At 45.6% G+C, this 15500-nt stretch overlaps 1 protein-coding gene across 1 annotated transcript in view; it reads right to left on the minus strand.

The window, feature by feature from the left end:
- Positions 1–5151: 5151 nt before the first annotated feature.
- LOC112253487 (dnaJ homolog subfamily C member 24-like) overlaps positions 5152–15500 on the minus strand; it is a 28682-nt gene continuing 18333 nt past the window's right edge. The window contains exons 4-7 of the mRNA XM_024425447.1: positions 10423–10491; positions 10136–10249; positions 8739–8825; positions 5152–5297 (exon numbers count right to left, since the gene is read on the minus strand). Coding sequence (XP_024281215.1) covers positions 5152–5297; positions 8739–8825; positions 10136–10249; positions 10423–10491 — 416 coding nt within the window. The remainder of the gene's footprint in view (positions 5298–8738; positions 8826–10135; positions 10250–10422; positions 10492–15500) is intronic.

A 15500-nucleotide genomic window follows, 5' to 3' on the forward strand; every position in this document is an offset into this window, starting at 1 on the left:
ACTGGGTGGTTCGAGCACTGAAGGCTGATTTGTTGACAGCTATGTTATATCAGACTCTATACCAGGGGTATGACAAAACATGAACTTTTACTGCTTTAATTACATTGGTAACCAGTTTATAATAGCAATAAGGCACCTCAGGGGTTTGTGGTATATGGTCAATATACCACGGTGTCACGCCCTGACCTTAGAGAGACGTTTTATTTCTCGATTTGGTTAGGTCAGGGTGTGATGTGGGGTGGGCATTCTATGTTTTGCTTTCTATGTTTCTTTATTTCTATGTTTTGGCCGGGTATGGTTCTCAATCAGGGACAGCTGTGACGTTGTCTCTGATTGGGAATCATACTTAGGTAGCCCTTTTCCCTCCTTCAGTGTGGGTAGTTAACTTTGTTAGAGGCATCATAGCCCTGTTAAGCTTCACGGTCGTTTTGTATTGTTTATTGTTTTTGTTGGCGACATTCTAATAAAAAGGAATATGTACGTTCACCACACTGAACCTTGGTCCACTGCTTACGACGCACGTGGCAAAACTACCCACCACCAAGGGACCAAGCATCGTGACCAGGAGGAGCAGGGATCCTGGGCCCAGGAGAAGAGAGAATGGAGGACATCTTGGAGATGGGAGGAGGTTATAGCAGGGGACAAGACCCTGCCATGGAAACAGGCTGAAGTAGCGAGGGAGGAATGACTTCGCTACCAGGAGTCACGGCAACGGAGCAGGCACGAGAGGCACACGGGGAGTTTGGGTGAGTCAGGTTGGAGACCTGAGCCAACTCCCCATGCTTACCGTGGCGACCGTCGTACTGGTCAGGCACCGTGTTATGTGGTGGAGTGCACGGTGTCTCCAGTGAGCGTTCACAGCCCGGTGCGCTACCTTCTAGCTCCCCTAATCGGCCGGGCTAGAGTGGGCATCCAGCCAGGTTGAAGGGTGCCGGCTCAGCGCATCTGGCCGCCAGTACGTCTCTACGGCCCAGGATATCCTGCGCCGGCTCTGCGCACTATGTCTCCGGTGCATCTGCACAGCCCGGTGCGTCCTGTGCCTGCGCCCTACACTTGCTGGGCCAAAGTAACCATCCAGCCAGGACGGGTTGTGCAGGCTCTACGCTCGAGACCTCCACGGCCCAGTGTATCCTGTGCACGCTCCCAGAACCAGGCCTCCTGTATGTCTTCCCAGCCTGGTGAGTCCTGTGCCTGCTCCCAGAGCCAGGCTTCCTGTGTATCTCTCCAGCCCAGTGATGATCTATGGCACAAAGCCTCCAGTGATGATCCATGGCACGAAGCCTCCAGTGATGATCTATGGCACGAAGCCTCCAGTGATGATCCATGGCAAGGGTGCCCAGTCCGGGGCCCGCAACGAGGGTGCCCAGTCCAGGGCCCGCAGCGAGGGTGTCCAGTCCGAGGCCCGCAGCGAGGGTGTCCAGTCCGGGGCCCGCAGCGAGGGTGCCCAGTCCGGGGCCCGCAGTGAGGGTGCCCATTCCGAGGCCCGCAGCGAGGGTGTCCAGTCCGGGGCCCGCAGTGTGGGTCCCCAGTCCGAGGCCTGCAGCAAGGGTCCCCAGTCCGGGGTCGGCGGCGAGGGTCCCCACACCAGAGGCGTCACCAAAGTGGGGTGAGCCAGAGGTGGGGCGGGGTCTACGTCCCGCACCAGAGCCGCCACTGCGGATCCCCTATAGGTTCATGTTTTGCGGTCGGGGTACTGTCACGCCCTGACCTTAGAGAGTTGTTTTATTCCTCTCTTTGGTTAGGTCAGGGTGTGATGTGGGGTGGGGTGGGGTGGGGTGGGCATTCTGTTTTGTTTTCTATGTTTCTTTATTTCTATGTTTTGGACGGGTATGGTTCTAAATCAGGGACAGCAGTCTATCATTGTCTCTGATTGGGAAGCATACTTAGGTAGCCCGTTTTCCCTCCTTCAGTGTGGGTAGTTAACTTTGTTAGAGGCATCATAGCCCTGTTAAGCTTCACGGTCGTTTTGTATTGTTTATTGTTTTTATTGGCGACATTCTAATAAAAAGGAATATGTATGCTAACCACGCTGCACCTTGGTCCACTTCTTGCGACGCCCGTGACACACGGCTAAGGGCTGTATCCAGGCACTCCGTGTTGCGTCGTGCGTAAGAACAGCCCTTAGCCGTGGTATATATTGGCCATATAACTCACCCCTTCGGGCATTATTGCCTAATTACACACTGAGATGACACTGTTTTCTAATGACTAATATGCAGATTTAGTTTGATATACAGTATGGATGGTAAATGATAAAGCACTTACCACTGTGCCCATGTTTCTTTAATTGGTCTAAAAGTAGACAAAACGGTCAAATCGGTTTGTTTGGCACATGGTTTCATAACAATGGTTAAGTTTGACCTGTACAACAAGTTTTGATGTCTACACTCTTAGAAAAAAAGTGCTCTCTAGAACCTAAAAGGGTTTTTCTGCTGTCCCCATAGAACCCTTTTCAGTTCCATGTAGAGCCCATGTAGAAAGAATGTACAACAAGGGCACATTTGAAAAGGCGTTCCGAAACAATCAATTTGGGGCCACAAAAAAAGCATCTCGTGCCCGCGGGCTTTGAGTTTGAGACCCCTGTCCTACAGTTTGTGTTGATGGCATGAATGTTTATGTGTGAGGGACTTGCTGCTTGTAACCGGGAGCCCAGAGAGATAAAGGTGAGGACGAACGTAAACATGTTTCAGCACCATACTGCATGAGTCCCAGAGGTGCATCAGAGGTGAGAGAATGATGTCTCAAACAGGGCTGTCACGACAATCTTGTGACAGAACAGGGGTGTCAGTTAGGTCATCTGGCCTTCATTTCCTGGGGAACTAAACACGGTGACATAGCATCTCATCACATCCTTTTCAGTGGAAGTGGGGTCACACACATATCAAATGGGCATGCCACTGACTATCAATCAGTGACAGTACATACAATGATATTCCATGCTGGATTGAGAGGTTTGAGTGATGGGTGGGACAGTCAAGCCCTCTCAGAATGTCTGTGTCACCCACACAACCGAGGAGAGCTATAGGCAGAAAGACAAGAGATTCCCGTGCTCTTCAATTTGTCTTCGGAGGGATTGTCTTTTATTGATGGGTTTCTAGGTCAGAGACCCTTTGTGCTGTTCAAAGGATCTAAAAGGCCTCCAGATGGGCCTTCTCAAGATGGAGCCTATTGTGGTGAGCTTTCTATGGCGTCTAACAAATGAAATCTGCAGGAGCCATTAGTCGGCCCAGGATTGTTTTAGGGGTGGCCACTTCTCTCATGGGGGGGGGGGTAAAAATGACATTTTCCACCACAGATCAGTCATCTCAACCGTTGTGGCCTGGCTCCTTTATCAAGAAAAAGGCTTTCCTCGTTTTGCTCTCAGATGCTTTGCATTGGTGAATAAACTCTTGGTTGGGCTTTACAAAAGAGTCCCAGAGGCCAGAGACTTTAGTGATAATTGTGAGACCTGTTGAGGTCAGCGTCTTCAGTCTCGACACCCACAGGTTCGGATTCCACAGCATCAATGGGAAATGATTGGCCCACATTCTCTTCAAACCACCTGCCAGTTCTGTACCCTGGCAACCAATGACAGATATCTCATCATCATACATTACGCTTTCGAATGACAAAACAACTTTGTAAGTTACTGCAACGTTAAAACAACGATTTATTTGACAAAGTTCCTGTCCACGTTTACAATGTTAAGTATCAATCAAACAATAGCGAAGACCAACATGTCCTTTCTTAAACCTCTCAGGTCCAGAGGGGGAAAAGGGTTAGCGCGAAGTGTGAACACTTCAGGTGAACTGTGCAGTGTGCACTTCACTGAGGGGACTTGAGGCAGGTGTCTGCTTCCCTCCCCTGACATCCTTCCATACACTAAGTAGTGTGAACACCACTGGAAGCCTCACCTTAAACCCACATCATGATTAGACCAACCTGCCTACAGTCTGGGTACATCTCATCTCAGCCTCGACACACACAGAGCTGTGGCCAAAGGGGAGTAACGCCTTGTACTACCTCCAGGAGGAGATAACACAGGAATTCACAAATCACATGAGATATGCAAATGAGCTACAATCTGCTTAGTTAATCAGTGAGTCCATTAAGTCGTCGTTCAAAGTCAATAGTTTTCAAAACTATTTGGCCTAAGATAATATGTCTCACACAAATGAGTTGTGGTGTTAGTTAACAGTTCTGAATATGTCCAACATAATGTCCTCACAGCAGCCACATAGGGTTTGTACAAGATTGTCTAAACAAAACGGATAAACAACAAATGGTCTCAACACCACGTCAATACTCAACGTAATTTATGCCAGACGTTCCTCCTGTAGCTAACCAAGTTCTTCCTGTCTCTTCCTGTCTCCAGACTCCCATCTGCGATCCCTCTGCTCTGCTTCATTATCACGTTTAACAATGCGAAACGGGTCCGGGGCTTCCTGTAATCCGCTTTGCCTCCTCCTCAGCTGCTTAGCCCGGACCCTCTCCTCTCATGTTTGACTAATTTAGAACTGTAATGGGAGCATGTCTCCCTAGCTTTTAGCAGGCAGCCTGCCTGCATCACTCTCGCTGGCCCTGGCCCTCTCTAGCATGTCAGTCAGCTCCTTCCATCTGGCTTGTGTGGGTATAACAGCCTGATTACCACTGATCACTATCTATCACCGCCTCAGGGCATCAGGGGAACACGGGCGATCCTACAGAGAGGTCGAAGACAGGCCATCTCTACTCTGGTTTCCATACGTTCCCGTGATTCTGCTAGGAGATAGTCAGGTGACATGTGTTTTCGTGATGGTAGGCAGTGACCCTCATTTGTAATGGTGCTATTTAAACAGCCATAAAGATCAGCGCTTATGGTCAACTTAATGATTTAGCGTGCTAGTCCAGTTCTTTCAATCTCAGCCTGGGGAACATCAAACACATGGGCTGATTATTCTTGACACACAAACACGTAAAAATATTCCAAATAGGATCCTGTTAACACCGCCGTTAGAATGCTAACCAAGTCTAACTGTTCAGTAAAGGAGGAGCAAAGTCAACTATTTTACCCACTATATTATGTGTTACGTTTTGACTCAAATTGTTCCATATCGTACCCCTTGCCTGAAAGTGTTTCCCTTGTCCTGTGTGTCCACCAGTTGTAGAATATCCTGGGCTGCAGGTCAACGCTCACTCCCTGATAGTCATTTGGGGGGACGGCGGGTCAATATTGTGTCCAATGCTTATTGATCCGCTCAGCGAGGGGATGGACGGGCCCGTTTCCCACACCCTGGGGTAACCCTGTGGTGGAGCAAGAAGCACGGTCACACAACTTTCTGTGAGGGGGAAAGGAACCGGTACACAGAGGAGAAAGGTTCGGCTCATAGTGGATTTACTTGTGGTAGTGGCATTTACTGATTTATTCAATAAAGCATTCATTTTGTACATATGTATATAGAATACAACAGTGGCAAATACACCGGATGTCACATTCTAAAGACATTGAGAAAAAAAAAAGTAATCAATTGTTTAATCTCCTTTATCCAGGCTTTATTCAGGCCTTCTTAAAGTGTTTATTGGTAAACCAAATTCAAGTGGGTTATAAGTGAAGCTGACTTGACATCGACCTGTGGTTGTGGGGAGAAACCTATATTTGAGTAACTGGACTGTAAATGTAAGCCAACCTAACCCCCACACATGCAGCTGTGGGGGATGGAGTCTGACCCTGTGAGTATGGGATACCAGTGGCTGGGAATGGCCAGCTAATTCAGAACCCAATCCCATTTGATTTCCAGCAGCTCCTCAGCTGCCCCCCTCTGTGACACGTATCCCTCAGTCCACAGCAGGCGACAGTGAGCCAGCCGGCCACATATGGATCCTCCCTTGATATCATCCAGTCAGCGTCTAATCTTATTATGCAAAATTCTAATCCTCACCTGTGTCTAATGCCCCAAGGGTCACAATATTGCCATATCAAGGTTTTGGGAGGTCATGTTTCGTGATCGCTGATCTATTCTTCTAAGGAGACGTGGGACTTAAGGACTGTCCCCAGAGGCCAAGCAGCAATACACTGAAAGAGAGAGAGAGAGAAAGAAGGGGGAACCTGCAGCATGGGTTTGGAAGACGAGATTGACATGAGGTCCCTTGCTAGGATTATAGACTTGATTTGTAGCAGTGGGATTTTTCCAGCAGACAAGTTATTGGACGGGGGAATAAGGGGCCACCAGCGCGCTGAAATTGGATCAAGATTGGCATTCGCAGCGAGTCTGCGCGGCGGCTAAAACAGCAGCTGCCTGTAGATTTGGACTCTTTTCAGGTGAAGCCACCTCCAGTCACTCGGAAAGAGAATGGATGGAAAGTGAGCAGGAGGGGGTAGGTTGCGCGGGAGGGGCAAGAGGACAGGGAGAGTGAGAGAGAGAGAGAGAGAGGGTGGGTGATCATTTTGATGTCTGTGAGATTTAGCAGCGACGTAATGGGATTAAGTGTAACACCTTTGCTGGAGGAAAAAAAAGCCACCTGGCGCTGTAACTGGATGAGAGCGAGGCCTAATCCGTTCCCATCTGTAGGATGCCATTCATAAAGCTCCCAGTGGTTTCCGCTCTGCTTGCTTTAGTTAATGCCATCAACAGGAGCAATGTGGAGAAAAGTCCAGAACTCAATACCCTGCCAAAAAAAACAAGCTGATGCGGAGTCATCCTCCTACATATACTGGGGGGAGAGGTTACAGTGTGTTATGGGAATGGGTTATAATATAGCCTACATATTGGGATGGAATGTTCTATGTCAGAGGCTACTTTCTATGTTAGTAGATCTCCCAGTGTGAGGATTCTCAGGATTTTCAGGATTTCCCTGAAAAGGAGAGGTAAGTCATTTTGTGCGTGCCTACGGGGCTACCTGATTTTAGGGTGGTACTAGTAACAGGGAGGTGTAAGGTTAGTTTGCGTATAATGAGCATTTCTGAACAGACTAGTGATCAGCTGGGGATGCCAGGGTGGGGGCTCCTGTGTCACTAACAAGCTGCAGTTATGTTCATGTGCAAGTCCTGACATGTTGCAGGCAAAACCCAAGGGCTATTTGGCTTCTCTAACCAAAATGGCTGTCGCTCACTCTGCCTCAGAGTACATAGGGGAGTTCAACCAAGTAATCCTACCCTCACCAGTACTCCCACAATGGTTGAGTAAATTGCTTTTATTAAAACCTCTGATCTTGTTGTTCAGTCCATGTTATAATTTCATAATAATACAATATTAGTCTCAGCTCACAACGGCTGTGGGAAGAATAATACAATATGAAAAAATGTATCAGACTACCTACACCAGAAAGCAACCAACAGTGCAATAAGTCCTTTAGAAATGTTATTTTGGAAATGTCTTATTCACCAGTAACCCTATTCTCATTAGTCTATCCCTTTCACTTTCTCTTTCAAAACACACACAGACACACAAACACGTCTGCAATTGCAGTATTAGTTCCAGCTGAGTAGACAGGCTGATGGGATGGGCAGTAAAACCTCTGGCTCTGAAACAGTCTCTGCAATAAGCAAAGAGTCCGTCTCAAACTACTATACTGTAGCTGTCACAATACTGACTGGCCTTACTGACAAACCACAATACTACCCCGGTAATTAAAAAGGAGTATCTTAACACCCCAAACACCAACGTAGCCTTAGCGATTCTGATTGGTCATTCAAATGTAATTCTGAAAAAAATAGTGCATTATTATTGTTCCTTTAACCTGAAGAAAACTCAATGATTCCAAAGGTGGGTTTTATACATCTGTGTATTGGCTTTGTCCTGCATTCAGCAGTAGTAGTCAAACAGAGTCGACTTTTCAATGTTCTTTCCAGCCTTCTCTGTCTGTCCCCTCCTGGCAGCTAGGATAAAGCATGGGGCCAATGTCACATTGTGGAACGCCTCTGTTTACCGTTTGGTTTAAGAGGGGCTCTGTGTAAAGAGGGATGCCCACTGATCTCTATGGCAAACACGGGGGGGGCGAGCATGGTGGGTTGAGGTACTGACAGCCCGTCACTCTCACAGTCTCTCTCGCCATCAAACAAGCCTCGGTGTTGACACGAGGCTCCAGACAAACTCCAAATAAACAAGCAGAGCGTTTACAAGGGTTGTTTTCTCTGAGGCAGTGTTGTTTGCAAAGGTCTTGGTGCCCCTTGTCTGCATTATGCCATGATGAGGAGGTATTAGATAGCACAACACAAGATGTTCGCTTCCAACTGAAAGGAGGGAGTAAACACATTGACAAACAATTTTCTTGTCATTCAGATGATCTGCTAGATATGACTACTTCTCCAACACTGGTCTAACAACCATGGTACGTAAGAAATGATCAAAGTTCATCATGAAGTATTTGTGCTAGAGGATAAGCGGTTTCTGATATCAATCTTGCAATCTTACATACTGCATGTGATTTTCAAACAAAGTAACACCTGCGGTGTACTATGGAGCCCACCTTTTGTCCAGTCTCTGGGAGAGGCAATTCCATTTGTGGGCCTAGCCCAAACAGGGAAGCACTACTTCTACAGATCTGTGTGTTGGGTTATGAATTAGATGGGGGGGGGGGTCCTTCCTTTGTTTGTCTGAGATTAAGTCGGAGTTCCAGAGGAAAAATGAGGGAAGAAAATCCATGGAGGTTGATGAGGAGAAAGAGTGGCTTTATCTCCCTCCGCCCTTTGAGTTTGAGCCTCTCTTTCAGGCTCTCTTTTCAAAGATACCTGTGAACTTGGAAGGAGATCTGTGAAACTCTCTCCTCCGCTCAGTTCACACTTGACAGGGGGTTCAGGTTACGACTGCCATTCACACCGAAAGCCACAGAGCTACAGGACTCCTTCACCTCCAGTATCGTCACAACAACTGTCGGAGAGAGTTGGAGAAGACTCGTCCTTTCTTTTGTCCAGACTTTCTCTTAGAAGCTTAGAAGGAAAAACATCTTACAATATTATAGTGGCCCACTTTATTGTTAGAGGGTTTGTTTACTGAAGTACACATTTAATAGAAGTACCTTTAGCTTTTGATCCTTTCAAGCCAACATTTATTAGACTCGTTGGAATCTATTACATTTCAAAATCACAACAAAACAAAGCTCAAAATGCCATCATATTGATTGTTCACTCCAACTACTATTGAAAGTAACTGAATCAATACTGAACATACTGAACACATTTTCCAAATAATCAAGTGAATCTCCAAACTGAGACCTGTGGTTACACCAGGTTAAAAGTGCCGTCCACACAAATCGCCCCGGGGATTCTAACGTCCATCACGGTACCATAATGTATTGTTGATCTTGTCTGCGCTATGTAGGGGGGGACAGATAGAACTTCATTAGAGCTTTGACAAGCCCACTCTCTAAAAGTGATGAGATTATTCCTAATTGATGCCACAGTCGATTAGGGTTCGGTCCGATGCTGGCCCACTGGCAGGTCTAGCCCTGGTTCAGACCACAGGACGTTGATGAAAAGCGTGGTTCGCCCAGCTCAAGCTGTTTCTGCTAAAAGAGGACAGATTTTAGGGAACAGCCTAATGACTCTGTTTGAAGTATAATGAACCCATGACCCCATCCCGTTGCTGTAACCTCTCCTATCTGCCAACTTGGGGGATGAGGGACAATAAGACAAAAAAGGTTGTCATTCACTAGAGGGGTCTTCTGCGGTGAAGTGTGGAGGCCCTTTGTAACTGCATTGTGAGTTGAGGGAAAAAAACTCATTTATTTACATGCAAAGTTAACAAGAGCTAAGAGGTTACCGAGCCATTTGCTGTTCACAATGGAAGGGGGTGGGGCGCAAACAAACAGCAGATTCCTCTACTCAATAGAACTTCAGGGTCTACTAGAGACAAATGAAAATGGTGCATGTGCGACTCACATAGCCATTATCATAAGACAGTTCATTAAATTGGTTGCTAGTTGAATTTGACACCATGATTTTAGTACGTGGTATTAAAAGAACAGGGGAGCTTGTCTGTTACAGAGCAAAATCAACTTTCCACTCATTGTCCACCAGAAAAGCCCCGCGAGGTTGTCCATATAAATGCACGGTTAAAATGTGGACACGTGTTCAGTGGATGTAGACGAAGAGAGAAGTTTGAAACCTCCTTGACGTCAAACAGTTCTTCAGGATTCAAAGAGCAACAACGAGACCAATCAGTCAATTTGTCCTCTTGACTTCTTATGCTGAGGGAACAGGTGTCACAGCGCACAATGGCATTTTCATCCCCTGCCTCTCTTCCAATGGAGAACTCCCCTCCACAGCAACAGCCATAGGCATACACCTCGTTATCTTAAAAGAGAACACAGACACTGTCAAACAGGTAAGAGCAGAGGGCTACACGGGACGAGACAAGTGGAGTATGACTTGACGGATGCATCCACTATGACTCCAATGGCAGGAGAGAAGAGAGCACGATGAAATGATCAACACAAAGGAAGATGACCATAGCTCGACTCACTCACCGTCACCGTAAGTCATGTCGTCCAGACTGACACGGGCATCGACTGGCCAACTTTGATTCAGTTCACCGGCTGCATTGAGACGCAGAAGAAAAATGTAAATGTCACGGAGGACAATACGTATGGAAAAGCCATGAAGTCTTAAATGTCAAATGGAAATACTGTAAGATCATTGGCTAGCCTAGTAGTTTGATGAGCAGCTTGTTTTAGCCAAACTGACAAGTTACTCGATTATGGGAAGATTAAGTTCTCCTCTTTAACAGCACAGAGCTGGATGGAGAGATGTCAGGCAACCACAAGAGGGCGGTCAGGTGTGATGGGGCCCTTGCCGCCTTTTTCTGCCTCGGTCAAGCACCGCTTGCCTCTCTTCCCAGACTTTTTGATGAAGTGATCCGGTCCTACATGGACTTTCGAGACCGGGCTAGCTACACTAGCGCTGCATAGCGTGCTAGCCACGTTGGCTAACTTGCCAAGGCATGCTAGCTATTGCTAGCTACAGTTGAAGTCGGACGTTTACATACACCTTAGCCAAATACATTTAAACTCAGTTTTCACAATTCCTGACATTTAATCCTAGTAAAAATTCCCTGTCTTAGGCTAGTTAGGATCACCACTTTACTTTAAGAATGTGAAATGTCAGAATAATAGTAGAGAGAATGATTTATTTCAGCTTTTATTTCTTTCATCACATTCCCAGTGGGTCAGATGTTTACATACACTCAATTAGTATTTGGTAGCATTGCCTTTAAATTGTTTAACTTGGGTCAAACATTTTGGGTAGCCTTGACAGAGCCACAAGCTTCTTTTTAGTCCTGCCCACAATAAGTTGGGTGCACCTTTTTGGCCCATTTCTCCTGACAGAGCTGGTGTAACTGAGTCAGGTTTGTCCTCCAGCAGGCCTACTTGCTCACACACGCCTACCCCTTTTTAGTCCTGCCCACAATTGTTTTTTTTTATGGGAATGAGCTCAGGACTTTGTGATAGAAGCACTGAGTTTGAAGGTAGGCTTTGAAATTTATCCACAGGTACACGTCCAATTGACTCAAATGATGTCAGTTAGTCTATCAGGACTTCTAAAGCCATGACATAATTTTCTAGAATTCTCCAAGCTGTTTAAAGGCACAGTCAACTTAGTGTATATAAACTTCTGACCCACTGGAATTGTGATACAGTGAATTATAAGTGAAATAATCTGTCTTGCACAAAGTAGATGTCCTAACCGACTTGCCAAAACTATAGTTTGTTAACAAGAAATTTGTGGAGAGGGTGAAAACCGAGTTTTAATGACTCCAACCTAAGTGTATGTAAACTTCCGACTTCAACTGTATCTCTGCCTCCTCACGGTGGAATTGCTGCAGTAGCTCTCTTGTTTAGTATACGTAGCGTTAAGTCGCTTGGTTATTCTAAATGGTCTGTGCTGCGGTCAAAGAAGCTAGCTAGCCTAGCTTATGCTAAAATGCCTCCTGGCTAAAGTCAGCTAGCATGCTTACCTTCCGGCGAGTGAAACTTAACAGATTTCCCTCTGTGTTATGGCATCCCAATTCCTATAAGGAAACCGGGTTTGCGTGAATCTACAATGAAGAAGCAGCCCCGAGTACTTGGCTGGGGTAGCCCCTGGTGCGAGGGGCCTTGGCACGGGTCTGAGTGACCAGTGCGCCCCTCCGCCAAAACATTACTGTGACAACAGTGCCCCCACATTTAGCTAAACGGGGTACTTGTCACGATCGTCGTAAGGAATGAACCAAGGTGCAGCGTAGTAGGCGTACATTTTTCTTTAATAAATGAACACCGAACAAAACCAACAAAACGAACAAACGAAACGTGAAGCTATACAACTAGCGCTGACAGGCAACAAAATATAGACAAGATCCCACAACAGAAAGTGGGAAAAAGGGCTGCTTAAGTATGATCCCAAATCAGAAACAACGATAGACAGCTGCCTCTGATTGGGAACCATACTCAGCCAAAAACAAAGAAATAGACAACATAGAATGCCCACCCCAAATCACACCCTGACCTAACCAAATAGAGAAATAAAACGTCTCTCTAAGGTCAGGGCGTGACAGTACTACGTAAGCCATTTCCAGAGCTGCAGATGCTGCCTCCTCTGTTTACCCGTGTTCAAATCAAATGTATGTATCACATGCACCGAATACCACAGGGGTAGACCTTACCGTGAAATGCATACTTACAAGCTCTTAACCAACAATGCAGTTCAAGAAATAGAGTTAAAATTAAATATTTACTAAATGAACTAAAGTAAAAAATAAAATAAAAAGTAACAATAAAGAGGCTATATACAGGGTCAATGTACAGGGGTACAGGTTAGTCAATGTAATTTGTACATGTAGGTAGGGGTAAAGTGACTATGCATAGATAATAAACAGTGAGTAGCAACAGTGTTAAAACACAAAAGGCGGGGGGCTTGTTGGCAGGAAGCTTAGCCCCAGTCATGTACTGGGCTATACTGTCCACAGTGTTCAAGAGGTATATATTAATCTCCCCAGAGTGAGAGTGATACGTTTGGTCTCTGTCCACAAGCGCGCCAGTAGCGGTATGTGGATAAAACTGCATATTACAACCTGTGTGGGGATAGTTGTGTTGTTTCCTCTATAACCTGTTAATTCATATGTATGGTGACTGTGAAATATAGGCCTAAAGGCCAAAACAATAAGACACAGTCAGAGAATAAACTCAACCGCATGTTTGTTTTATCACAAAACCGGATCGCAACCTCTTTCCACTGAAGTCCACAAAGCATATTGCATGTACAGTAACAGACAGTTACATGACCTACAGCATGATCAAGCAAGTTAATGTTTCAGACATTTTTGGACCACGAAACAACTATTTATTTAGAAGCACAGAGAGTTACCACAAGTCTCAAAGAAAACAGCAGCTGCCTCCAATATTCCAGCACCATTTCAACTTCAACACTTCAACATCATTAAATCACCTCTGCTTAGTCTAATACAGTGATAAATAGAAGATACCAAAAACAATTTAGTCCAATATAGCTAAATATGATGTGTCTGTCAATGGTTCTGATTTCTGTGTGTGTGCGTGCGCGTTCGTGCAAGTAGAGAAACATGTTGACTCACCCTAATTATAGAGAAATGTCAATGCCATCCTCTCTTTCACGTAGACGAAACAGTATATCACTCTGTCAAAGAATACACGCTTTAATTTTTTGTTGTCCTAGGCTACCTGGCTAAAATATTTGCTCACTAGCCTAACTTTCATTCATGGGCAACATTAGCTAGTTAACATTAGCTCTCTAAATCTAGCTACATATTGAACTTCTATCCTCTCAGTCCAGGGGCACAACAATGTTTGAATTAATGGTTGGATCAGAATCGCCGTTATGATCATTGGCCAGTACGGAGAATGAAGTAAAACCACAAGTCCCAATCCTATCTCCATCCATGGCTAATTTAGCAAAGGCACTATTTTAGCTAGCTGGCTAGCTAGCCACCAAATGATAACAACACAACGAGATGCAACAATTAAAGTTTTTATGTCAAGGACGTATGCTCTCAATGAGATCCAAGCTGGCTTCCTTTAACACTTTTTTTTGGTGCGCCAGGACCGTTCACAGCTGTGATCTGTTTCAGGAAACTAGGTGTATGCGTATAAGTGGCAAGCGTTGGAGCTCTGGTGCCAAGATAAAGGGCTGGTTCCCTTTCAATGCTCTGTGTGGGACATCATTATGTTCATACAGGACCATTTTAAGCATTCTCCATGTTTGTACATAATTCTCACTCATTTTGTACATAATGTTGCTGCTACCATCTCTTATGACAGAAAAGAGCTTCTGGACATTAGAACAGCAATTACTCACCTCAAACTTTTTCTTTAATGAGTCCGACGCGAAGGACATACTGCTTTGTCAAGACAAGGCCCAAATCCCTGTCATCAGCGCGAAGAAAAGAAGTAGGAAAAGGGGCAAGAGGGAGGGGTGCATTGTAAGAATATGCCGACAAGTAGGTAAATCACCACTTCCCTCTGTATTATTGGCCAATATGCAATCATTGGAAAACAAACAGGACGATCTATGATCAAGACTATCCTACCAATGGGACATTAAAAACTAATATCTTACGTTTCACCGAGATTTGTCTGAACAATGACACGTATAATATAGAGCTGGCTGGCTTCTCTTCTTCTTATAGAGCTGGCAGAGCATCTACGTCTGGTAAGACGAGGGGCGGGGGTGGGATCTATTTGTCAATAACTGCTGGTGCGCGATGTCTAATATTAAAGAAGTCTCAAGGTATTGCTCACATGAGGTAGAATGCCTCATGATAAGATGTAGACCACACTATCTACCAAGAGAGTTCTCATCAAATATTTTCATAGCTGTCTATTTACCACCACAAACCGATGCTGGCACGAAGACAGCACTCAACTAGCTGTATAAGGCCTTAAGCAAACAAGAAAATGGTCATCCAGAAGCGGCGTGGCCAGGGACTTCAATGCAGGCAAACTTAAATCCGTTTTACCTAATTTCTACCAGTATGTCACATGTGCATCCAGAGGAGAAAAAAACTCTAGAACACTTTTACTCCACACACAGAGAAGCATACAAAGCCCTCCCTCGCCCTCCATTTGGCAAATGACCATATGTACATTTCCCAACCAGAAGCCATGGATTACAGGCAACATCAGCATCAAGCTAAAGGCTAGAGCTGCCGCTTTCAAGGAGCGGGACACTAATTCGTACACTTATAAGACATTCTGCTATGCCGTCAGACGAACCATCACACAGGCAAAACATCAATACAAGACTAAGATTGAATCTTACTACACCGGCTCTGACGCTCGTCGGATGTGGCAGGGCTCAAAAACTATTACGAACTACAAAGGGAAACCCAGCTGCGAGCTGCCCAGGGACGCAAGCCTCCCAGACAAGCTAAATTCATTTTGTGCTTGCTTCGAGGCAAGCAACACTGAAACATGCACGAGAGCACCAGCTGTTCTGGATGACTGTGTGATCACACTCTCCGTAGCCGATGTGAGCAAGACCTTTAAACAGGTCAACATTCACAAAGCTGCGGGGCCAGATGGATTATCAGGACGTG

This window comes from Oncorhynchus tshawytscha, linkage group LG06 (assembly GCF_018296145.1).
Source record: "Oncorhynchus tshawytscha isolate Ot180627B linkage group LG06, Otsh_v2.0, whole genome shotgun sequence".
NCBI lineage: Eukaryota > Metazoa > Chordata > Actinopteri > Salmoniformes > Salmonidae > Oncorhynchus > Oncorhynchus tshawytscha.